Source organism: Cephus cinctus, unplaced genomic scaffold (assembly GCF_000341935.2).
Source record: "Cephus cinctus unplaced genomic scaffold, Ccin1 Ccin1_scaffold0168, whole genome shotgun sequence".
NCBI lineage: Eukaryota > Metazoa > Arthropoda > Insecta > Hymenoptera > Cephidae > Cephus > Cephus cinctus.
The window spans coordinates 3,151,270-3,173,952 of record NW_014332892.1 but is presented as its reverse complement, the minus strand read 5'-3'; the positions used below and the strand labels follow the sequence as shown (position 1 = coordinate 3,173,952).

Here is a 22,683-nt window from a genome sequence, read left to right as displayed (position 1 = left end):
ATCTTTGACTTAACATATTTATTACAAGTTTTTACAAACAATTAGTAATTTACATTATTTATTATCTGACCATGGTTTCGCCCATTCTGGTCGTTCCATTTGCTTTTGCCATTCGGAATACCTCAAGTTAAATTTCGACAAACCGTCCTTAAAGAAGGAACTCGAAGTGAACTTTGAATTTTCCTAAAATAGATGAAAAACGTTTAAAATACATTACAAATTTTCTAAAATATGTTTACTAGTACCTTGCTCTTCGATAGTTTCTTCATTGCACTTTGGAAGGCATCCAGAGTTTCATAAAGCATCTTGTTGGGTTTAATCTTTGCTCTGTACATATGCTCCATTACTTCCAAGATGAAGAAAAATTGCTCTTTTCGACAAGCATTTTTGATCAGAGTTCCAGCAATTACTGCATTTAATCTGAATCCGGTGTCTCTCATACCTTGAATAAGTTCTCTGCCTTCGTCATTGGATTTGCATCCTAGCGCCAATATTCCCCATGTAAGTATGTCTGGTTGCACATTGTTTCTCTCCATTTCATGAAGAAGTTTTTTTGCATATGCATAATCACCTCTCAGGCTCCTTTTTTTCATCAAACTATTATAAAAAGATACGTCCAACTCTATTTCATAAGATTTTGCGCTCTTCATTATCGCTTCTTCAGCTGCTATAGATGGTGGAACTAATTGCACGAGCAACGATAATGTTCTCATATCTGGCTTTACATTGTCTGCCTTCATTCGATCTAAGATTCCTTGGAGACCACCGAATAATACCAAAGCATTCTTAGATATTATATCGTCTAGATTTACATGATCTAGTGAAGCAGGTATCATAGAATTTTCTTCTTTACTTCTGATTTCCAATGTACTGTGTGATTCTTGCATTTCCAGAGCGCGACTGGACGTTAAGATATTTTGCTGTTTCTTATTTCTTGATTGGTTTTTGTGGAGAGTAAGGACCAATGCACTTAGCTTCGGTGGAGATGCTAATAGGTCAGGCACGCCATCCGTAGAGAAAGAAATTTGAGTTTGTTTCCAGCCTGGTACTAAGAATTCATTTACTTTTAAGTTCCCCATGTTACAATCTCTGATAGCACGTAGCATAAGATTATAAGTAGTGATTGTGGGTTTTACTTTTTGATGCTGCATTAGATGCCATATCACTAGAGCGTATCTCGATCCTGCTTTTTTGTCAGAAATACATCCACAGAGAAGAGAATTAAATGTACTTTCTCCAATAGGTATATGATTATCTTTCATCTGATCCACTACTTCAAAAGCTTGTAGAATCTTATTATGTACCCCATATGCTTTTACTAAAGCATTATAATGAGTCTGGTTTAATGGAAAATTAAGTTGTATAAATTTTTCTCTCAAATCTGTCAGTTTTTCCAAAGCTAATTCAGTATTTGAAGAATTTCCACAAACATTCAATAGACTGGTATAGATAGCAGCATTAGGTTTTAAGTTTCGCTTCTTCATATTATTATAAAGATTGAAACACTTCTTTATATCACCTTGAACAGCATATGCTCTTATTAGAAGACTGAACATGTACTCGTTAGGCTTATCCCTGTTCTCTTTTACAAGATTCAAAACATTTGTAGCAGCTGTTAAATCACCCTTGCCAATATGAGATTTTATCATATCAGCATATTGACCAGCACTGGGCTTCAATCTGCGTGGTATTGTTACTTCATTTTGTGTGAACTTCTCTTCCTCTTCCTCCATCTCATCCATGGCAACACGTTCAAAGTTTCTATCACCGAGATCTCCAAAAATATCAGGATTCTCTGGAACCTTTTGAGTATCATACATTCTAAGTAATATTTTTGGTTTTGAAACCTGTTTTTGTACAATATGTTTCGAGGATTCAGCTCCGTTATTAGCTAGAACGTTGAAAGATCTTGTTATTGCCTGAGGATGCTTGTTTTGCTTGAAACTCTCAATACTCCCACTAGCTATGCAAGTTCTGGTCACAATATTGTTTACTCTTAACGATACACTTAGCTTTGTAGTAAGCATCTTCACTGTGAATCCTTTCAACGATTCAATTTCAATACATTTTTCATTAACAAATGTAGGTCTTTTTGTAAGGTTATAATTTCTTTAGCACAACCATGCCGGTTACATATGATGATATATTGTTGCTCCGAAATCTTTGACTAGGAAGTTGAAGGTCCACTAGATAGATGGCAATGTATTCTCGCTGCCATGCTCGCTGCTGAGCACGTGGATTTGGGAAGATAATATTGTATTTATTAATCAAAAAATAGAATCAGAGAAAAGCCAGAAGATTGAATAAATATAAAAGCACTACAATTTGCGAGAAAGAGTCTGTTGTACCCATGAAACACGTGTCTTATTATAAACCGGTAAGTTATTACTCTAGCCAACACTATAACTTGATCTTTTGCTGTCATATTCTACTGAATCATTGATAAAATATTTAGTATCTTTTTTAATTTTCCAAATTATTACAGTTTACTTATTATGTATACTTGTTTTGTAGTGTTAATAAATAATTTTTACTCAACGAAGATGGACGATATGTTAAAAGATCCTCGGTTTGCACATGTTGCAAAGGATCCAAGATTTAGAAGGATTCCAAAAAGTGAACGCAAAGTCAAAATAGACAAGAGGTTTCAGTCTATGTTTAGTGACAAGAAGTTCTCTATAAAATATACTATTGATAAAAGAGGCAGACCTGTAAGCCAGAGTTCAACAGAGAATTTAAAAAAGTACTATGAGCTTTCCAGTGAAAGTGAAGATGAAGATGAAGATGAAGATTTACCAAAAAAAAATGAGCCAAGTCACAGTAAAACAAAAGAAAAGAAAAAGAAGCTAAGAAAGCAAAAGGACCAAAAAGAAAAAGAAGAAGTTGAAGGAAGTGAAGAGGAATCGTTCTCTAGTAATGGAGATTTGCTTCGCATAAAACCAGCAACTCGGTCAACATTAGAATTAGATAAAAATGAGGATTCGGAAAATGATACTTCTGATGATGCACTGGACTCAGAAGTTGGAATAGAAGATATGAAGGAAAATGAAAATCAATTATACATTAGACGTAAAAATGAAACAAATGAGATAGAAAATGGCGTTAAGAAAAAACTAAGGGATCTTACGGTAGATTATGCTAGAGGTGAAGGCATTTTAATGACAGACAGTTCGTCCGATGAAGAAAGCTCAGAATACGATGGTATGATTTGCAACTACACATGCCTGTCATACTTAGTTCCATATATTAATCGTCGATTATATCTATATTTCTAGATGAGGAAAATGAAGTTGAACATAATTGGGGTGAATTGGATAAGGAAGCTGAAACGACAGATGAAATAACACACAGATTGGCTGCTTGTAATATGGATTGGGATAGGATACGAGCTGTTGACCTCATGGTCCTGTTTAATTCATTCCTACCAAGTGGTGGTCTTATTCATTCAGTTACGGTAATGATTGAAAAATTCATCTTATCTGATAAAATAAAAAGTGTATAACCCCTTGGATTCTAGATTTATCCATCAGATTTTGGTTTGGAGCGCATGAAAGAGGAAGAGGTCAAAGGTCCTATTGAATTAGTAGAAGCTAAGAGTAATGAAGTTCACAGCGATGCAGAAGATGACGAAGTATGGAGAAAAATTATTTTTATTATCTAAACTACAGAGAATAATGATATTTCATATTACAGAACGAAGAAGGTTCGAATTATCACATGGAAAAATTAAGGCAATATCAATTGAACCGATTAAAATACTATTACGCTGTTATCGATTGTGATTCTTCTGAAACAGCAAATAAAATTTATACAGAGTGTGATGGCATAGAGTACGAATCCACTGCGACCAAACTGGATCTAAGATTCATTCCAGATGATATGACCTTCGAACATGTATGTAATGAATTATTTACTGCAACGAGCATTCTATGAAATATAACGACAATTAATAAGTTTTTATATTCTAGGAACCAAAAGAAGTCTGTGATAAAGTACCTGAACTTTCAAAGTATCAACCAAGGCAATTCACCACGACTGCTTTGCAGCAAGTTAAAGTGGAATTGACTTGGGACGAAACTAATCCCGAGAGACAAGAAATAACGGAGAAATTGAACTCTGGAAAAATTGATGAAGTGAATGAGAACGACATACAAGCGTACCTAGCAAGCGGTACAAGCGATGATGATTCTGGTGAGTATATGCAACACATAAAATTTTATAAAAGTCGTAACGTGACGTTAGTATTATTATTTATTGTAGACGATGACAAGATTAAAAATCCGGAAATCCAAAGTGATTCAGACTTAGAAGATAATAAGAATCCGATTGAAAAATACAAGTCTCTATTAAAATCGATTGAAGAGCAAGAAGAGGCAAAGAAGAAAGAGAAAGTTGAATTAGAATTTACTTGGGGATTGGGAATGAAAGAGAAAACGGAAAAATTAGTAAAGGAAAAATTAATGAAGGATAAGAATCTTACACCTTTTGAACAATTTCTTGAGAAACGAAAAGCGAAAAAGAAGGCAAAGAAGGATGAAAAGAAGAAACTCAGAGAAAAGGGAGAAAATGGACCTACAGATTCTGAAAGTGAAGATTCAATACCGTCTGATATTGATATGAATGATCCCTATTTTGCAGAGGAGATGAAGAATATAAAATCAAAAAATAAGAAGCAACCAAAGTCTCAAAAAGAAGATGATTTGAAATCTGATGACGAGGAAGAGAATCGGAAAAGGGCTGAATTAGAATTACTTTTAATGGACAAAGCAGATGAAGAGAACAAGAAACACTTTAATATGAAGAAAATTGAGGAAATGGAATCTGCATCTAAATCAAAGAAGAAGCGCCTGAACAAGAAAAAAGATGCAAAAAAGCAAGAAAATGAAGATGATTTTGAAGTGGATGTTAAGGATCCAAGATTTGCTTCTTTGTTCTCTTCGCATCATTTCAATATTGACCCTGCGGATCCTCATTATCGAAAGACTAAAGGCACCGAAGCTCTTATTAGTGAAAAATTAAAGAGAAGAGCCAATGAAGAAGTCAAAATTGTAAGTACACAGAATAAAAATAACATAAAACAGTCACAAATTAACAAAATCTTGTATTATTTTAGGATGCACCAGAAAAACAATCTAAGAGAGATAAAAATGTCAGTGCAGAAATTGCAGCATTGGTAAAATCTGTAAAACGTAATACAAAAAATATATCAAAACCCGTAAAGTAATAAACCTTTATCCAAAAAATGTGATGCTGATCCAATTTTTTTAAACAAAATTACATTTTATTTTATATGAGATACAAAAATAACAATATACTCTGTATAGTGCGGCCTGTGGTCATTTAGCAAAAGATTTTTGTACTTGTTACGGGGACTCTTTTAACTGCACTAGCAGTTTGTTTTTCGCAACGTTGTCACCAACAGCACAGAGGACTTCATCGATTGTGCCATCAGCAGATGCTTTTATTATGTGCTAGAGTAATTAAAAGAATATATTTACAGTGGCGTTATGCTTTAATCAATATGTTTATATGTTTTAAGTATGAAAAAACTTACCTCCATCTTCATGGCAACAATAACGATTAATGGATCACCTTTACTGACAACATCTCCTTTTTTAATAAGCACTTTGTCCACTACTCCTGGCATAGGACTAATTGCTGCACCAGCAGAAACATTCTTTTCTTTAGAAAGTAGACTTATGAATTTTGCTTGTGCAATTTTTAATTGCCACTTGCGATCCTGAAATTAAAAAAACTAATTTTATACGGTACCATATTTTCAAGTATGACCAAGAAGAAGAACTTACATTGGTAAATATATAAAGCTCATCTTTCAACTTTACTATTCGCACTTTAGACTTAATTCCATCAATCTCTGAATTAATTTCAAAACCCTTATCGCTATTTATCAGAATTCCTGTAACTTTTCTCCAAGGTCCAAGATTATCCACCCTAATTGAATATACTTCTGGCTCAGTATATTTGACGTCAACCACAACGTCATTATCTAATACATTGAATTTGAATCTTCGATTCAAAATATGATTCAGCCTTAATCCCACTTCTGTGGTAAAAGGATTGAAGGGAATTTGCGTTGTAATTGCTGCCTTGAGAGACTTATACTCTTGAAGTAGTATTAAGGCAAGTGCTCCTTGTGCTAAAACTAACTTAGGTACTTGTAGCTTGCGAAAAAGAGAATCAAAATTTTCTTCAATAAACCCAGTATGCACTTCCCCATTTTGAAACTTTGGATGGGCAGATAGATCCTTTATAAATTCCACGTTTGTCTCGACACCAACAATCTAGAATAATAATGGTGGAAATTCATCTAAAACTGTTCAATTACATTTTTTTTATACTTACATCATACTCTGATAATTTGCCTCTTAGTATACTTAGAGCCTCTTCTCTGTTTTTACCCCAAACAACTAGTTTTGCTATCATAGGGTCATAATGTACAGATACTTCATCACCTTGTCGCACGCCAGTTTCAACCCTGACATTTTCTGATGTCTCAGGTGTTCTTAAGTACAAAAGTGGACCAGCTCCAGGTAAAAATCCACCTCTCGGATCCTGGAGCATAACGAATATTCTTTATATACAAAAAAGAAAAAATTGCTTATAAAAATATCTCCTAAATAATTTGCAATCACCTCTGCATATATTCTAGCCTCGAAAGCATGTCCTTTCAGTTGAATCTCTTCCTGCGTAAGAGGAAGTTTTTCACCAGCTGCTACTTTGAGTTGCCATTCAACAAGATCTGTTCCTGTAATTGCTTCAGTGACGGGATGTTCAACCTGCAGACGGGTATTCATCTCCATAAAATGGAAACTATGGGTATTTCGATCCATAATAAATTCTACGGTACCAGCCCCCACATATCCTACAGCTTTAGCGGCACGCACAGCCGCCGCGCCCAATTCTGCACGCAATTCTGCCGAGATTCCTGGCTATGAAATAAAGAAACAACTCCGATACAGAGCCCGATTCTTTGAGTGGTACAAAGATCATTTAGAAAATGATTATTGCATACTGCTGGAGCTTCTTCGATAACTTTCTGATGTCTTCTTTGAACTGAACAATCCCTTTCAAATAAGTGAACAGCATTTCCATAATGATCTGCAAATACTTGCACTTCCACGTGTCTTGGCTCGGCGACAAACTTCTCTAGGAGTACAGCTGAGTCGCCAAATGCTTTTTGAGATTCGGTACGGGCAGATTCCAATGCCTCTGTAAAATCGCTCTCTTTAAGTGCGATTCTCATACCTTTACCACCACCTCCACGTACCGCTTTTATCATCAGTGGGAAACCGATTTTCTTAGCTTCTGCCAATAACGTTATATCTGACTGATCCTCTTCATGATACCCTGTTTAAAACGTTGAAGTATTGAGTTCTAATATAGAACAGTGTTTACAATTTATTAGAGACTATGGTATATGTACCTTCAATAATAGGAACTCCAGCTTTGGCCATGATGGCTTTAGATGTACTTTTAATTCCCATATCCCTGATTGCAGAAGCCGGTGGACCAATGAATATGATATTTTCTTTCTGACAGAGTTCTGCGAACTCTGTATTCTCTGATAAAAATCCATAGCCTGGATGTACTGCTTGACAATGTGATTTCTTGGCAGTAGCTATGATCTTGTCCTGTCTTAAATAACTTTGACTAGAAGCTGCAGGACCTATGCAATAAGCTTCATCAGCCAAATCAACATGCATAGAGTCTCGGTCTGCATCACTGTACACTGCCACTGTTTTCACACCAAGCTTTCTTGCTGTTCTCGATATACGACATGCTATCTCTCCCCTGTTAGCAATAAGTACCTATCATAGAAATAGAATGCTGCAAATAAGTTTCATAGATATACATAGATTTCAAATATGTCAATAGCCAATCATGATTACCTTGTCGATTCTTCTATTCTGTCCTGTGCTACTTGAAAATTGACAGTCTGGGCATGCGGTTAGGTAGCTGCTGTAACTTATGAATGAAATAATATTATTCATAAAAATACTGTTTCAGAGATAGTACAGTACCTACCATTCAAAGAGGGACTTTAATCTGCCAAACCGATGCATGATGACACGTTATTAATACAGAACATGAAGGTGGTTTAACAGCTTGAAACATACTGAAACCTTCTTCATAATTTCATATACAGTTTACTGCTGATGACGAAACAATAAACATGTTTAATCATGGTCTGTTCCACAATTCGATTACATAAACAGTATGTAGATAAGATATAACGTGAAACTAATGGTAAACAATCTTGATTAGCATGTGGAGTGTAAGGAAAATAAACTGTTTTTAATAGTAAATTATAAGAAACTTGCAACATAACATTCTTATTGTATCAAAACTAAGATTAAACTTATCCATCAAACTGAATCTGAGATAAGATGTGTTGTATCTTCTTACTCATGCATCTTCTTTAAAGAAAAAAGTTAAAATTAATAAATGTATAGCAAATGATCATTTATGATGAATTAAAACTGTCATTGATAAAGAATAAATATATAAAATGTATTATTTTATGAAATATTCAATGAATTCGTGAATAAAAATCTGACAAAACGAAAAAATTTGGCCCATGAGGGGATCGAACCCGCGACCTTCGCGTTATTAGCACGACGCTCTAACCAACTGAGCTAATGGGCCGTATGTTTCATTATGAACTATTAATAATACTATTGAATATTTTTTATATAAAAATAACAAAATAGTAATTCATTTACACATGTAATAAACTATGTCAGTAACGACGATGTAATAGTTTTGATAAATACATCAAAATACACTTGAATAAAAATTTATTTGTGAAACCTTTCACAGCACACTTTCTGATATAATTACTTTACAAAATACTCATGACCTATTATAGATTTTATTTTTATTCAATGGTCGAAAAGACACGTTTTATTTGTGAATTGTCATTACGCAGCTTTACCAATCAAATTTCAAGACAGTTTTTAAAAATTAAAAATTTCGAAATACTATTAATGAAGTAGGAATGAGTAGCATACATTATTTAACTACAATGGGTAAGGAATGTGGTGAAATGAAGTAAAAAATAATAGAAAAGATTTATATATATTTAATAAACAGTCATGATTGATATCACAGATTTCTTTACAGTAGATATAATTTACAGAACATTTATTTTTTAATTCTTGCTTAACACATAAAATACCCATTGTTTCAGACTCATTTAACATGAATTTGATACATGTTTATAATAATTTTACACATACTATTTTATTTCGTTTCAAAATGCAATGTTGGAATAGTGAAGATTTACAGGTACCTGTACACTAAAACAGAGGAGATAAAGTACTGTGATTTTTACTTTTTTTACCAGTTGGTTCATAATCACATATTTCTATATCTGAATCGGATGAGCTTTCAATGTAGACCGTTTCATATGCTTTTCTTGGAACTTCCAACTCTATAATATCATCATCTTCACAAGAGCATACATCAATTTCAGATTCAATATCATTATCTTTAACTTTGACAGTAGTTTCTTTTGCATTGTGAGATTCTAAAATCTCATTTGAACAATCTAATTCATTGAGAATATTATTAATCTGATTATCCTCATCATTGCCATCCAGACAATTTTCTTGAACAATAATGTTAAATAAACTCATAAAATCTAAGGGTACACTATTTTCATCAACATTTATCAAATCTTCAGAGATAGACCTTTCTTCCTGCCTTTCTGATTTATCAGAACTTTCTTCTTCAAACATTGCAGTACTGGTTTCATCAGATAATTTTTCATCTTCATTTTTTTTTATTAAAGACATAGTGGTTTCTTTATTTTCATTATTAGTTTCCAAGGAAATTGAGCCTTTACTATCATTTTCACATGTTCCCTTAGAAATATGTAACATCTCAAGCGATGTTATTAATTTAATACGAAAATTAATATATTCCTCCACTTTGTTACAGCACCCTTCACAAAAAACGGTGGACAAATCATCTTCTTTGGAAACCTACATATATACATATTGCTTAAACCTATATTCTGTTACATGTGCATTATTGTTTATCAATCCTAATATTTAACAAATACTTACAGTTTCTCCAGTGATAAGCTCAATCCCAGTAAACAATTTCATAGGAATATATTTTTTCTCAAGTTCATTGTCTTTACTCGAACAAACTGAAATATTCTCAGTGAATATATCCTTTTTGACAGTTTCATTCTGTAAAATTTTACGACAACCTCGGCAAACGACATTTACCTAAAAATTATAAAATTTTGTGTAAAAATTAAACATACTAAAATAATTTCCAGTATCCAGATATAGTTTTAATTGCCATTAAATATCAAAATTCTTATTGAATTTATAATTATGGATGACGTTGAAAAAAAATTATTCCAGTTTCCAAAGTGTCAATACATTAAGAAAACGGTTGACATAGTAAACAGTAATCTAGGTTATGTTACGATATGTTACGTTAAATTACAAATATAAACCGTACAATGTCGAATCATAAGGATTCTCACCATCTTACTTAGGAATTCGGTTCACTGACCAAAATTCGTTAATACGAATTATGATGCAAAATGTTTACTCAATAAAAGTGACAGGAACAACATATGAGTACAGGCAACCAAGGCAAGACCAGTCACAACCCAATCGAACAAGTCGATGAGTACCGAGTCAAAAAATATTCATGACTGCTCCATATGTATATGTATATGGATGTACAAGGGCTCTGAACCCTATCCCGGATAAGAACCAAAAAACCTCAAGCAAGAAACAATAATCTAACCAGTAACGATCACAGGAGATAAATACGACTGCGCATTATTCTCATGCATCCGATACAACGCGAGCTTTATCACGGAAAAACTGTCTTCAGGCGTTGCAGTTCTAATGACATGTTGTCACCTATAAGAGATTGTGAGTAAGCTGTAAACTTACACTCCATCATTTATAGTCCAGGTAACAAATTAAATTTTTATTGGCACAAATGGGGGATTAATGTTTTCACATAAGAGCTTAGTAAAATGTTTGTTTGGTAAGCTTATTAATAAATTAAGGGTTCTATGGGAATATTAAATGGAGATTTAAACAACCGTGCATACAGCATCCAGATTGACGTATCTTCAAACGCAGTAAGATGCCCTAGTTCTTTTTTTGGCAAACAATAATATCAATATTTTTGTTTACATATTAATATATGCGATTTCTGTATGTTCGCAATTATAAACATGTGCATGATTAGCCATGGCGATATTGTAGAATCGTATCGATATTTTTTTTTTCAAATTCTTGACCCTCTATTACCAATTTATATCAATTTTGGCCTCAATTATTTATGCATATAACGTCCCTCTATGAAATGTCTATGCGTTTATAGAAGCTAATATAAAATATCTTAAAATTTCATGTCCTAGATGTCCCAGGGACATTTGCAGTTTGATTATGCCAAATAAAACCACGTAAGTTATAAATGTCAATAATAATACAGCTAATTATTATCTCAAAAAAAAATGGAGAAAAACTAAATTCCCTTATCCCATTTAATTGTCGAGAATAGTAGACAAACGAACTTCCATAATTAGTATATAATTAGAATAGGACGATCTAAAGATGTGGCCTCCGCGAGCAAGAATCAAAATAATGAAAAAACAAGAAAGGTGCCAACACCAGCAAAATTCACAAGAATATCCGGGTATATTAGGTCAATGACTTTACGACATTGCAAATACGATCGGAAATAGAGTTGAGATTAATTAATTGACAATGCATGAATATTAATAAAGCATTTCGCGCGAAAACAAGTCATCAGCCCAATGTTTATTTTCGAATCCACAAGCCGGACTTGAATTGACGTTAAATAACTCAAGAACAAGTATCCGGCGTGTCAGTGGCGCCATTTACAAAAAATACGACGATCTCGTTCCGCTCATAGGTCAGGAACAGTGGGCCCAGATTTTACGTTCCCGAAGGACACCAAAACTATTTGGAGGTCGTATATACATTCAGTCCGAAATCCGTGTTACACGATGCTTACTTACGTTTCGATTAATAATTAGATATACTGCTACTTCACGATTTAAGTTCCGTAGCTGGTGTCGCGTACTTTCATCTTGCCTTTACGAAATCAAACTGGTCCAGCTTCTTCCTGTGGTAGTAAATTCATCCATACGATTTTGTCGACAGTGTGGGTAAAGAGACACTTATACGTATACATACATATACTATATATATATAAACATGTACCTTTACCTTAAACGTAGCGATATATTTATCGCGTGTCTTAAAAGATCTTTAAAGTTAGTGTCCGCTTGACACCGTTGGAGGCAACATGAACGTCACGCTAAAAGTGAGTTAAGTTTCACTATACTCTGGGGTAAATTCTTTCTGAAAAGATTACACAATGTTTTTTCATATATTCTTCATTGATTGTATATAGAAAAAAGTTAATTTTCTATACCTTTTTTAACCTCCATTTTTCTTCTCACAAGCTGTCAAGATTGGATATTGCTTTTTTGAATAATCCATAACCTTTTATTGTTGTTCTCTTGTCTTCAGTAAAAATAATGGCCCCAGATAATACTTTTATCAGGGGCAATGATATGACAACTCACGTGAATGCATTTCAGGCGCATATAAAGCGCAACGATAAGATTAGAGGCAAAGTAAAAGTATAGTTTGCCAGAAGCATCTTATTAGAAGGTATCTTGCCCATGTATCTGGCTGATTTGTACATAATAATGAATAGAAGGCCTACGGCTTCTCGACCAATCACCTTCGAGGAACGTCGAACCCGCGATATTTCAGTTGTTGGCTCAAATTCGACAGATGAAAGGCTACGCAAGGTGATTGCCTTAACTAGCAGAGAGGGTTATACAAGCCAATCTTGATACCCATGTGATGAATTTATTACCCTCGGTAGCTGGCAATTAAGTCCAATTTTAACTCTATAATAACGAACATAAATGTGTTGATTTATGATTGTAAATAGTGCCAGCTTTATTTACTCTCGTGCTTGTCACTTGTAACTCCATTAGACTTATAAAATATCAGCAGTATAACTCACAATGCATTTTTTTTCATTCCAGCTACTGATCCTCCTTATCAATCATCGATTTGCCATCAGTTCCTTGTCTGATGATCCCGTTTCATCTCTGTGTGATCTGGATATCGAGTTTGACGACCAGTTGAAACAGTCCAAGAATGTCAAAAGATCACCATTGGAGGTTGGATACGTGTCCTTTGAACTTCAACAGCATCATGGTAAAAATATCGACATCCCTGCTGTGGTCAGACAGAACATCTTCATCAAGAATATACCAATAGTACCAAAATCAGGTACGGTACCAACGTTAGCTTCTGCAAAAGGACCAAAGGCTGATCATGTATTGGTACCACTGCACGGTGAACACGTGATATTACCAATCGTTCACAAGATAGAAGTGATTCATCCCAAGGTGATATTGGATCACAAGGAAATCCTGGTAGATCACGCTGCCAAAGTGGTTTTGGATGAGAAGCATTTACGTTTGGAAGAACCACAACGTAAGACGGTGATTCTGGAACAGAAGCCAATGATATTACACAATTCGGATGAACACACAGTCACGGTACAGCATAAACCGTTGGTACTAACTCACGATGGTCATGGCGGTTTGTTATTCAATCACAAGTCAGTGTCCCATCAGAAGTCAATGATGGTGCATCGCAAACCAATGATATTTGACAGTAGAAAGTTTACGTTGGTGGCACCAAATATTCATCAGATCATTGTACACAGACACGATCCAAAAGTTTTGGTAGAACCTGTACTGCAGAAGAATATATTTAAAACTCATTACGGTGGTTTTGGTGTTGGGATTGACTATGGTGGCCATGGAGCTGGTCATGGCTTTTACGTTTCAGTTTAAAATTGTTTAACGTACCTTGCGTATCCTCATAATGGGCTGTGTTTCAAAATAACAATGATTAATGTTTTAATTTTCTATATTGATCCGTACTCGTTCGGTGTAGCTGATAAGTCGATAAGCCGTTTAGGTGCAACCGATGATCCGAATGTTACGCTGCATCATTATCTGTAACTGCAATATTCAGATTTAATTGTCAGATTTAGATTGTTTAAGCTTAGTATTAATTAATACTTGCATCAGTGTATATTGTCATCGTTAATTTATTTCTAACATAATTGTCATCGGTTCATTATTAAAAATTCAAGCGTATCAATACAATAATCTACTGTGATGGGTAGAAATGAGCAAGACTTGTTTTTTGTAAGTTAACGTTATTAATGTCGTAGTACCTTGATTATGTGGAACTTATATTAAATTATATGTATACACATATTGAATAAGGCACTGGCCAATGGCGAATAAAATGTATTTTTACAAATAAATTGTCGTGCTATTAAAAATATGAAATTTATTATAATTAATATTAAATTCTGTAACGTTACTTGTCACAAATTTAACAATTTCCCACGAATATATGTATAATATAAACTAAGAACTTCGTCGTGCTTAGATAACTGATCTCAAGTTCCCTTTTATTCTTTTTTTTTTATTGATATCATATGTAATCCTCAGCTTATAACCACGGTAGAGATTCTATTACAAATAGGATTATTAAAATGAAATAATAACTGTCATGCAAAGTGTTACGCCTATTACATAATCATAAGTTAATCATGGAATATTCAAGAAATTATTTTTGATCAATAAATTAACGTATCCGGTATTCCTTATAGTGGTACTTGTTTGCAATGCTTAAAAAATAAAGGTATAAAGGTAGAAACAGCGACCTTTGGGGACCCATTTCGCAATGTAAAATTGATCATGTCGCAAATCAGCGTGTAACGAGTGGCAGGACTGCGTAAGATTGCCGAGAGTGAATAAAGGCCTCAGGGCCAGGATACGGTCCTTTGCTCCATAGAGGAAGTGCAATACCGGACGATGGAAAAGACAGATCTGCATTTTTATATAGCACTGCAACCAAAAACCAGTACCATACCTGACAGTGAAAGTGAGACCCTTCCATGAAATTTGAGAACAGCAAATGAGACATTTTTATCTTCATAGGCCCAACTATGAGAATCATTAGATGCACTTTTGTTTCTCAAGACTAATTGGGTCAAGATAAAAAAAAACCTAAATCTTCCATTAGAAAAGTAGTTCAAAACAATCAGAGCAATTTTATATAATAAACATGAAATTAAGTCTCTTAATCGCACCGATTAAGAATGTTTAAGATTGCACGAAAGTTGGATAAGAAATTCTTGAAAAATTGTTTTGGACAAAAAAGTCCTGTGGAGTTGCTGAATATGTCCTTAGGTGAAATACTTTGTTTTTTTTTTTCTATGTAGAAGGTCTTGAATGGTGTCGCTGCTTGACGTATGATCTCTGGATCTCGTGCATTTCCAATTCCCAGGGCGGCCAAGTTAGTAACGATCCTGATCGAGCGATCCCGAACAAAGAATTTTCGTGACGCGTGTATGGGAAAAATCGTTTTAGAAAGGCGTATACTGCAGTACACCATGTATATTACAGGTATGGCGTGTACTTACGTTTATCTGTGAGTGGTACAGATACTACAATACAACGGCACACCATGATCCCCCTGCAATATCATTTGAAAAGACTCACTGGTATAAAAGGGTGTCTGTCTCCTGGTGTCTGCATCAGTTTCAACTGAATCGATCTACTCATCGCAGCCAACACCATGAACGCTATAGTGAGTATATTGAGAGAGTGAACTCTATGAGAAATTATAAAAAATTCAAAACCATTAAAAAGTCCTTACTATAAATATATTTTTCTTATCGCAAACAGCTTATTTTCACCATCGTTGCTTTGGCTTCTCCCATCTTCGCTGAAGAAGCTTTGGAGACGAAGAAGCACGAGAAGAGAGGTCTACTGGGCTTGGGTTATGGCGGATACGGTTTAGGTTATGGTGGTCTCAACAGTTATGGAGGTAAAACATATTCATTCAGTGTATAATTTTCGCTATTCACTTCTGAAGCTAAAAGTCGTTGTTGAAAGTTTTTCTTCATGGGAAGTTACTTTGACTTCTTACGGACAACGAATGTGGATTCGGATCAAAACAGGAGGAACATCCGGTCTGACTGGATGGTTAAGATTGCTAAAGACAAGAGATCCAGTTCCGTTATTTCTTCTTACAGGTTCAGGATACGGACATGGATATCTTGGTGGTGCGGGATATGGTTTGGGTCATGGAATTGCAGCAGCACCAGCTCCGATTTCCTATAGCGCGCCAATTTCCGCATCTCACGGTTACAGCGCTCCGGTTATTTCAGCCCCGATACACGCTGGTTATGGTGGTATTGGCTTGGGTCATGGTGGTATTGGCCTAGGTCATGGATCAGGATACGTACATGGTTGGTGAACAGTTTAGGCATGGAAATATCGGCCTGGTCATTACCGCGGCTCGACTTCCCTCTTAATGGATCCGTCGAAGTAAATTAAATCAATTTTCTTATATATTTATCTAACACAACCCTTATCTGATAAGTCTTTGTATTTTTCCCTGTGTCTCTTTAAATAAATTTAATACTTTTATTAATACTTTGTTCTTATCACATGAATTTCTCATCCTGGGTATAATCGCCGATACATAGTGATCAGGGATCGTTAAAAAATATCTTATTGATATCAAAAGAATTAAAGATGTTTATATTTGTGTCTTTCGTAAGCGAATTTAAAGAATATACAGAATACTATGAGTGCAGAATACTATGAGTTTACTGTTTGATATATTGAGATTGGGGCTAATGTAATTAAAGGGTTAATTATTAATTATTGGGTCGGTAATCGAGGGATCTAGTTTAACCACGGGGACTTGGGTAATAGTTCCACTCTTTGCCAATAGATATACCGGGAGGAATGTTGGTTAACATTCCTCCGAAAGGTAGATAATTGTTTTTTAAGTGGGATTCACGTGAAACAATCATGAATATCCTTGCGAAAGGTTTGACGAGCTTGGCCAGAAGTTGCATCGTTAATGGTGTTGAAGGTAATTTATTAAAGACACAATTTATCATTCGTTGTTTTTCTGACCTAACTTAACCTAACATCTATTCTACATTTGGCACTGGAGTTGAATACATTTCTTTTAATATTGTTGTTAATTAGTTGTATAATCGTTTATTATGTAATACTGGAATATAACGAGCTGAACATTGAATGCAAACTGTTTGAGCTATTATTAATGACATACTAAAAAGAATTTGTTTTGGTTTATATAGTTTCGTAACAGTGAATAACAATGAACTAATTAGTGAAATGTTTTGTACATTACAAAATAAAATTTGCTTTCACAGGAAGCCTATCGTGTTTGTCAAGGCTACGTATTAACAATGCAACTCAGGGTGAGTGATATATAAGAATTTCTTACAGATCAGTATCCTTGAGACACTTCGTGTTTCTCATTATCAAGTTTTTTCATTGTTAAATATCATAATGCATATTGTTTTGCAGAGCGTTTAACAAATGTTACAAGGACATACCTAAATAGTGCGTGGCAGGGTAAGCAAATAATTGTCCAAGATGATTCACAAATTTAAAGTAATAAATTCTCCATAAAGATAATGTTAGCTAAGTTTAACAGAAACAGCACTAAGAAAATAAATACATTTGATTAGTCAAATGATTGGAAATGTTACAGCATTTATAAAATCTGATAAATCAGATGTGTTTGTTTCCTTAGCATTGTTTTTGCTGATCACAGCAATTAACATTAGTATTGTATTCAATCAATAATTTATATAGTTATACTCTACTATAATTTCAATATTGTTTAATATAACAAGGTGCTGGCCAAATTGTCGCGAATAAGGAACATCAACCTAAGTGGATGCTCAGAAGCAGACAGGAGCAAACTGGCATGGTGACCCATTTAAGTAAAATCGGTAGGTTTGTACCCATAAAACGTCACCACCTTTATTTGCGTTTCCCATAAGTGTAACAAAACAAACTCTAAGAAGCCCAGTGACATCTCGAGTTTCAATAAGCTCGAGAGATACAGATCTTTCAGTTAAGGGTACGAAAAGTTTGCTGGTCCTAGAAAGAGGTGAAGGTAGCAAAGTTCCCATCGCGTACCCCGTCAGCTTTTCACATTCTTTTGCGAAAATGCGCGTGGCCAGCAAAATCGCACGATCGTGCGGTCAGAGCAGCTTACCTCTTTGATCCCTGCAGAAAGATCTTGAAATGCAAAAAGGGTCCAGAGACGTAGAAAGGATTCAAACGGAAAATGGTTGTGGTCATGGCCAATGGCGAAATCGGTGGGAATTGAGAGGGGTGACATGTTCATTTGCGGTTGACCAGTTGTCAGTTTCGCGAAGCAGTACAGTCCCTGAAGAAAATATGTAATATATTAAAAACTATATTTTATAGATATTGGAATTTTTTTTCATACTTTTTCCAAAATAGTCTCCTCATTTTTATCTCTTGCTCAGATGGTTATGTTATCTGTTGGTCTTCTTGAAATATGCCAGATAAAATCAGAGTCGACAATTAGGGTTCAAATTTTTACGTTTTCATTTCCGTGACCAGAGAACCAAGGCGCAGAATTTTCGTAAGCTTCATGCAAAGAGTACAGGGCGACAAAGCTGTAAGCGCGACATCGAAATTTTTCGCAATGTAATCTTGCGCATTGATCTTTAGAAAAGGGTTGCCTTTTGTATATAATGGGTTCTACTGGTCTCTTGGCTTAGTTAAGTCCAAGTTAGGTTGGATTAGCAGCGCCAGGTTTTGGACATCTGTTGTATTGATGGACGGTGGTCAGTCAGATCTCAAAATGAACAACAATGGTACAGTCCTGAACAAAATGGATGCTCGTCATCCTAGTAAAATTATTTCTAGAACGAAGAAGTTTCAATGGAAGCCTACTCAATGGAATTTTTAACAATTTTTTGTTGGTTCATTTATAATCTAAAAATTTTTTAAATATTGCTGTCAGATGATTTCTTCATTTCTATAGGTTGACAAGAATTTTTTATAAATTAATAACTGACCACCCTCCATTCCTATCCAACATTCAAAAATTTTACGACAAAAGAGTTGTCCACTTTGGGACTGGAAAATCTTTCCTGGTTGACCGTATCCCGAACTGGACTTTACTTCGTAACAATGTTACTTAATAAGCTTATGCACGCTTCGCCAAGAAAGGACTCTGAGCGGCTTGCAGATGTCAAGCGCCCGTCATATTTGATATTTCGGTCCCAGCGTCCCTTTTTGTGTCCACAAGATTATTTGCGAAAGAGTTTTCCGTTTCTTGGTACCGTTACCCTCCCGTCATTTTTGGTCATTTTCTGTCGAACCTTTACAATGCACTTCACGAGGACGAGTCCTCGTTCTTCCACGCCTACCAATCAATCCAATTCTCCACCTTGTGGATGACGCTGGTCGCGCAATCCACCAGTTCTATGACGTAGAAATTGAAAACGCCTTCGGGCCTCGGTTTCACAGAATCCAATAGTCATCTGTTTTTCCAGTATAAGAAGACTAACGCCCGTTTCCATCGACCTTAACCGGAGTTTAACCTCTGGTTGTCTCAAAACTATATAAAAAATATTGAACCAGATTTAAAACACGCCGACGGAAACGGGTGTAAACGCTGGTTTCAACAAAGTTGACCATGGTATTTGGTAAAATTAGTCAATTAGATGCCAGTATTTTCAAAAATTTCGGACTTGATTGGTTAATTTCAATAGTTAGACCTCGGTTAACTTTAGTGAAACCGGCCCAAATGGCCCCCAGGCAGGCTTTCAGAATTTTTGGAATATCCATGACTCGAGAAACGCAATAACGACAATTAACCGTTGTTGAGTAATATTTGGGTCATTTGAGGTGAAAATTCAGATACTGTTGATTGTCGGAAAATCACTTTCTCCCGGAGCCAATAGCGGATTAGAGATTGCGCCAAGAAATTTAGATGGCCTAATATTCTTATTCTGTTTGAATACTCTTAAAAGAGAACTGCTGTATTGCCTAATCACAATTATTGTTATAAATAACATATTAATAATTTTATATCTTCACACATTTTCAGGATTGCAACAGATACGCTGTGGTTCCAGCCTTTTGCAATTGCACAGAAAAAAGGGTTACAAGAAGAAGCGACCCAAAAGAAGACCATTGGATGGTAAACCCTTTGCGAAAGGTGTTGTCTTGAAGACGGTCATCAAGAAACCAAAAAAGCCAAATTCAGCTAACAGAAAGTGTGTCTTAGTACGATTGTCCACAGGAAAGGAGATGGTGGCTTATATTCCAGGTAAATTTTACAAACTATCCTTTGGTATCAATTTTTTTCTATATTTCACTCATCGACACCAACCAATCTCTTTAATTTTTCAGGTGTCGGACACAATCTTCAAGAGCACAATATAGTTCTTTGCAGAGTAGGAAGATGCCAAGACGTACCTGGTGTAAAGATAAAGTGCGTTCGTGGTGTGTACGATCTGGCACACGTGGTAAAGCCCAACAAGTGAAGTCATTAGTTTAAAATTGAACAGAATTAAAATGACTCATTGCTACTGCTCGTAGTCAATAAATGATTGTACTTGACACCGAATTTCAAACCTAACGGCACTTAAGAGCCATTCTCACGCGCAATACATCCTTTACGGTCACGGTAATTCTTATATGAGCGTCATAAAATGCACCTCAGAATCTCTTTTACCAGAAACTACGTACCTCCGAAACCGACACCATGAGAAAAGGGATCCCTCCCCATATCCATCAAAAATTGGCAAGAATCCCTATCGTTACGGTTCCCACAATTCCTCGCGAATTGCGACCCTTTGACACACATTTCCAAGTCCCGTACTCTCTACGAATGGGGAATAAGCCGTGCCAACCTTTCATTTACCGTTAGCTGGACCACACATCCACCACGATGCATAATGCATTTCTCCATAGGGATTCACAATAGGCAAGGGCTCAAGTAGTGCAGCCCCTATTTCCTCAACGTTATTACGGAAGGGTTGGTCCAGCCTGCAGATGCAAACTTATTCCACCCCCGCGACCTCTCGCTATTGACCATATGACATGCTGACCAACATTCGGACACTCCACACCGGGACTCTCAACTTATGACATTTTAATTTATCACTAGTTTCTATTTTTTATACCCTATTTAGTATCAACTATTCAAGGGTGACAGAGTATATTACTTATGGGTTTACATAGTTGCATAATTCATTTCATTATACTGGACAGTAATGACTAGTTAAAATGTATCAAATGCTTTGTTTATTAATATGCAGATATTTATAGTTGAGAAGTCTAAGGTTACTTAATTACTTAATAATTTTTTAATCATTGGGTTGTTACACTGTTATGCTTGTTCAGGTTTTTATTACAGTTCAGACAATGGAGAGAGTTGAGAACCCTGAGTGGGATGGTCATCCCTGACTAAGGGGATGATGTTGATGATGATTGAGAAAGACCACATGCCTCCCGCTACGTCAGCAAATTTTCGCAATGTGCGTCACGTTCGCTGCAAGCATGTTACCTGACTTGCAGACTGTCCAGATAACGTGGACTATTATGTCTAGACTATAATGACGTGTGAATATGAAATTTTCGTTTATGGATATTTAACAACAATTTTCTGTTTACGTCGTCGAGCCGTGATTACCTAACAATCTGTGTTTGACATAGACAATGGCGCAATGATACAGCCTCCCGATAATGACTGTGATAACTCGTGAAAGGAACATGAATGGAAGACAATCATTATACATTGATTACATACAGTGAAGCTAGGATAAACTTTATTGGCTTAAGATTTCAAAATATTTGTGTTTATCGCATAGTCAGCACGTGATGTCATAGTGAAAATTACCGTTAAATTCTTTAGGTTTATCCGCGCGATGGGAAAGCGGATGTAGAACTCATGCTGAGATTATATAATTATTTTAATCTTTTGTACAAAGATATTTTTTTTATTTAAAAAATGGTCTATTCTTATTTTGCATCTTTTGCACAAGTTCTTGACCTGTTATGGCAAGACAAATGTCCTTTCTAATCCGGATAATAATTTGAGTCTAAACAACAGTATAGAATTTTCGTGGGTACATCGTTAACTCATTTAAACCGTTTGCAGAGTCAGGCTGAAGTTAATCCGATACGCCATAATCGAGTTTTCCTTAAACCCACTCATAAACTTAGTACGGAGCTTAAAACTTTCCTGCAATAAAAATTGTTTTTCTATCCTGTGGTACGCATCGATGTGTTAAAATGTTGTGTTACGAGGAAACCTGGTTGCACCGAATTTCACGATGTACCTGAACCCGTGAGTTTCGCCATTTTTATTGCATCGTATAAGCTTGTATTTTTCAGGTCAGCAATGATACCGTAGAACCAGTTGTTTTTATTATGGTTTTCCCTAATTAGCCTTCATTCATGACATACCTTGTACAGTTTCGTGAGTCAACTGATTTTTCAAATTTTATTTTGATTATTTATCATTTGAAAAGAGATTCGTCATAACGCGTAAGCATACGCAATACTGCGTGAGGTTTTTGTTTCGTTACTTCTTTTGTTTCCTTCGAGCTGACGGATTATCTTGAAGTTCTTTAAAACAGCTGACGTAAATAAGGTAGTGGGTCGACAAAAGTTTTTATCGTGAAGTGGGGTACTGTTGTGTGCTTTGCTCGGCGGGT

At 35.4% G+C, this 22,683-nt stretch overlaps 7 protein-coding genes, 1 long non-coding RNA gene and 1 other non-coding gene across 24 annotated transcripts; 4 read left to right on the top strand and 5 right to left on the bottom strand.

Moving 5' to 3' along the window:
* Positions 1-3: 3 nt before the first annotated feature.
* On the bottom strand, positions 4-2,176 carry LOC107264038 (pentatricopeptide repeat-containing protein 1, mitochondrial). The gene is made up of 2 exons (XM_015731880.2): positions 246-2,176; positions 4-183 (listed from the first exon to the last, which is right to left on the bottom strand). Exons 1-2 carry the CDS (start codon positions 2,025-2,027, stop codon positions 55-57), a joined length of 1,911 nt encoding a protein of 636 aa, XP_015587366.1. The 5' UTR covers positions 2,028-2,176; the 3' UTR covers positions 4-54.
* Positions 2,177-2,215: 39 nt separating this feature from the next.
* Positions 2,216-5,321, top strand: LOC107264035 (ESF1 homolog). Its single transcript, XM_015731874.2, has 8 exons — positions 2,216-2,377; positions 2,515-3,201; positions 3,276-3,454; positions 3,518-3,631; positions 3,694-3,894; positions 3,969-4,191; positions 4,261-5,048; positions 5,114-5,321. The coding sequence occupies exons 2-8, from the start codon at positions 2,544-2,546 to the stop codon at positions 5,222-5,224; spliced, it is 2,274 nt and encodes a 757-aa protein (XP_015587360.1). The 5' UTR covers positions 2,216-2,377; positions 2,515-2,543; the 3' UTR covers positions 5,225-5,321.
* On the bottom strand, positions 5,260-8,429 carry LOC107264036 (methylcrotonoyl-CoA carboxylase subunit alpha, mitochondrial). 7 transcript variants are annotated; one of them, XM_015731875.1, is made up of 9 exons: positions 8,047-8,429; positions 7,911-7,986; positions 7,445-7,829; positions 7,034-7,368; positions 6,654-6,950; positions 6,364-6,573; positions 5,808-6,302; positions 5,555-5,740; positions 5,260-5,471 (listed from the first exon to the last, which is right to left on the bottom strand). In XM_015731875.1, the coding sequence occupies exons 1-9, from the start codon at positions 8,082-8,084 to the stop codon at positions 5,364-5,366; spliced, it is 2,130 nt and encodes a 709-aa protein (XP_015587361.1). In that variant the 5' UTR covers positions 8,085-8,429; the 3' UTR covers positions 5,260-5,363. The 7 variants fall into 7 exon arrangements, with proteins under 7 accessions (XP_015587361.1, XP_015587362.1, XP_015587363.1 ...); XM_015731876.2 differs by having other exon boundaries at positions 7,911-7,980; positions 8,047-8,395; XM_015731877.2 differs by having other exon boundaries at positions 7,911-7,977; positions 8,047-8,395.
* Positions 8,430-8,593: 164 nt separating this feature from the next.
* On the bottom strand, positions 8,594-8,667 carry Trnai-aau. Its single transcript has one exon. It is a non-coding gene; the product is annotated as a tRNA-Ile (tRNA).
* A 416-nt stretch (positions 8,668-9,083) lies between these two features.
* LOC107264382 lies at positions 9,084-12,392 on the bottom strand. 4 transcript variants are annotated; one of them, XM_025081675.1, is made up of 4 exons: positions 12,258-12,392; positions 12,047-12,153; positions 10,092-10,259; positions 9,084-10,007 (listed from the first exon to the last, which is right to left on the bottom strand). In XM_025081675.1, the coding sequence occupies exons 3-4, from the start codon at positions 10,131-10,133 to the stop codon at positions 9,321-9,323; spliced, it is 729 nt and encodes a 242-aa protein (XP_024937443.1). In that variant the 5' UTR covers positions 10,134-10,259; positions 12,047-12,153; positions 12,258-12,392; the 3' UTR covers positions 9,084-9,320. The 4 variants fall into 4 exon arrangements, with proteins under 4 accessions (XP_024937443.1, XP_024937444.1, XP_015588077.1 ...); XM_025081676.1 differs by lacking the exons at positions 12,047-12,153; positions 12,258-12,392 and adding an exon at positions 10,795-11,417; XM_015732591.2 differs by lacking the exons at positions 12,047-12,153; positions 12,258-12,392 and adding an exon at positions 10,526-10,823.
* Positions 10,795-13,950, top strand: LOC107264381. 4 transcript variants are annotated; one of them, XR_001536928.2, is made up of 3 exons: positions 10,795-10,925; positions 11,423-11,467; positions 13,094-13,223. XR_001536928.2 is itself a non-coding variant. In XM_015732590.2 (2 exons), exons 1-2 carry the CDS (start codon positions 12,337-12,339, stop codon positions 13,913-13,915), a joined length of 840 nt encoding a protein of 279 aa, XP_015588076.1. In that variant the 5' UTR covers positions 12,252-12,336; the 3' UTR covers positions 13,916-13,950. The 4 variants fall into 4 exon arrangements, 2 of the variants coding, with proteins under 2 accessions (XP_015588076.1, XP_015588075.1); XR_003058771.1 differs by having other exon boundaries at positions 10,832-10,967; XM_015732590.2 differs by lacking the exons at positions 10,795-10,925; positions 11,423-11,467 and adding an exon at positions 12,252-12,354 and having other exon boundaries at positions 13,094-13,950.
* LOC112493856 lies at positions 13,224-15,703 on the bottom strand. Of its 3 annotated transcripts, XR_003058772.1 has the most exons (5): positions 15,565-15,703; positions 13,931-15,450; positions 13,646-13,816; positions 13,428-13,564; positions 13,224-13,364 (listed from the first exon to the last, which is right to left on the bottom strand). It is a non-coding gene; the product is annotated as an uncharacterized LOC112493856 (long non-coding RNA). The 3 variants fall into 3 exon arrangements; XR_003058773.1 differs by lacking the exon at positions 13,224-13,364 and having other exon boundaries at positions 13,646-13,811; XR_003058774.1 differs by lacking the exon at positions 13,224-13,364 and having other exon boundaries at positions 13,429-13,564; positions 13,642-13,816.
* LOC107264383 (keratin-associated protein 19-2) lies at positions 15,598-16,561 on the top strand. Its single transcript, XM_015732594.2, has 3 exons — positions 15,598-15,731; positions 15,830-15,971; positions 16,180-16,561. The coding sequence occupies exons 1-3, from the start codon at positions 15,720-15,722 to the stop codon at positions 16,401-16,403; spliced, it is 378 nt and encodes a 125-aa protein (XP_015588080.1). The 5' UTR covers positions 15,598-15,719; the 3' UTR covers positions 16,404-16,561.
* Positions 16,562-16,866: 305 nt separating this feature from the next.
* Positions 16,867-20,658, top strand: LOC107264386 (40S ribosomal protein S12, mitochondrial). Of its 2 annotated transcripts, none has more exons than XM_025081678.1 (6): positions 16,867-17,030; positions 17,338-17,385; positions 17,495-17,563; positions 17,827-17,925; positions 20,067-20,288; positions 20,372-20,588. In XM_025081678.1, the coding sequence occupies exons 1-6, from the start codon at positions 16,967-16,969 to the stop codon at positions 20,503-20,505; spliced, it is 636 nt and encodes a 211-aa protein (XP_024937446.1). In that variant the 5' UTR covers positions 16,867-16,966; the 3' UTR covers positions 20,506-20,588. The 2 variants fall into 2 exon arrangements, with proteins under 2 accessions (XP_024937446.1, XP_015588082.1); XM_015732596.2 differs by having other exon boundaries at positions 16,868-17,030; positions 17,495-17,542; positions 20,372-20,658.
* Positions 20,659-22,683: the final 2,025 nt, after the last annotated feature.

Coding starts and splice junctions, on each gene's coding strand:
- LOC107264038 (XM_015731880.2), bottom strand. CDS start 2,027: ATGCTTACTACAAAGCTAAGTGTATCGTTAAGAGTAAACAATATTGTG. Junction 184..245: donor AGAAACTATCGAAGAGCAAG/GTACTAGTAAAC, acceptor CATCTATTTTAG/GAAAATTCAAAGTTCACTTC.
- LOC107264035 (XM_015731874.2), top strand. CDS start 2,544: ATGGACGATATGTTAAAAGATCCTCGGTTTGCACATGTTGCAAAGGAT. Junction 3,455..3,517: donor GTCTTATTCATTCAGTTACG/GTAATGATTGAA, acceptor CTTGGATTCTAG/ATTTATCCATCAGATTTTGG. Junction 3,632..3,693: donor GCGATGCAGAAGATGACGAA/GTATGGAGAAAA, acceptor TTCATATTACAG/AACGAAGAAGGTTCGAATTA.
- LOC107264036 (XM_015731875.1), bottom strand. CDS start 8,084: ATGCATCGGTTTGGCAGATTAAAGTCCCTCTTTGAATG. Junction 6,951..7,033: donor TTATCGAAGAAGCTCCAGCA/GTATGCAATAAT, acceptor TTTATTTCATAG/CCAGGAATCTCGGCAGAATT. Junction 5,472..5,554: donor TTGTTGCCATGAAGATGGAG/GTAAGTTTTTTC, acceptor TAATTACTCTAG/CACATAATAAAAGCATCTGC.
- LOC107264382 (XM_015732591.2), bottom strand. Junction 10,008..10,091: donor AGCTTATCACTGGAGAAACT/GTAAGTATTTGT, acceptor GTATATATGTAG/GTTTCCAAAGAAGATGATTT.
- LOC107264381 (XM_015732589.2), top strand. CDS start 12,719: ATGTATCTGGCTGATTTGTACATAATAATGAATAGAAGGCCTACGGCT. Junction 12,851..13,093: donor CAGATGAAAGGCTACGCAAG/GTGATTGCCTTA, acceptor TTTTCATTCCAG/CTACTGATCCTCCTTATCAA.
- LOC107264383 (XM_015732594.2), top strand. Junction 15,972..16,179: donor TGGTCTCAACAGTTATGGAG/GTAAAACATATT, acceptor TTCTTCTTACAG/GTTCAGGATACGGACATGGA.
- LOC107264386 (XM_025081678.1), top strand. CDS start 16,967: ATGAATATCCTTGCGAAAGGTTTGACGAGCTTGGCCAGAAGTTGCATC. Junction 17,031..17,337: donor CATCGTTAATGGTGTTGAAG/GTAATTTATTAA, acceptor TTGCTTTCACAG/GAAGCCTATCGTGTTTGTCA. Junction 17,926..20,066: donor GACCCATTTAAGTAAAATCG/GTAGGTTTGTAC, acceptor ACACATTTTCAG/GATTGCAACAGATACGCTGT.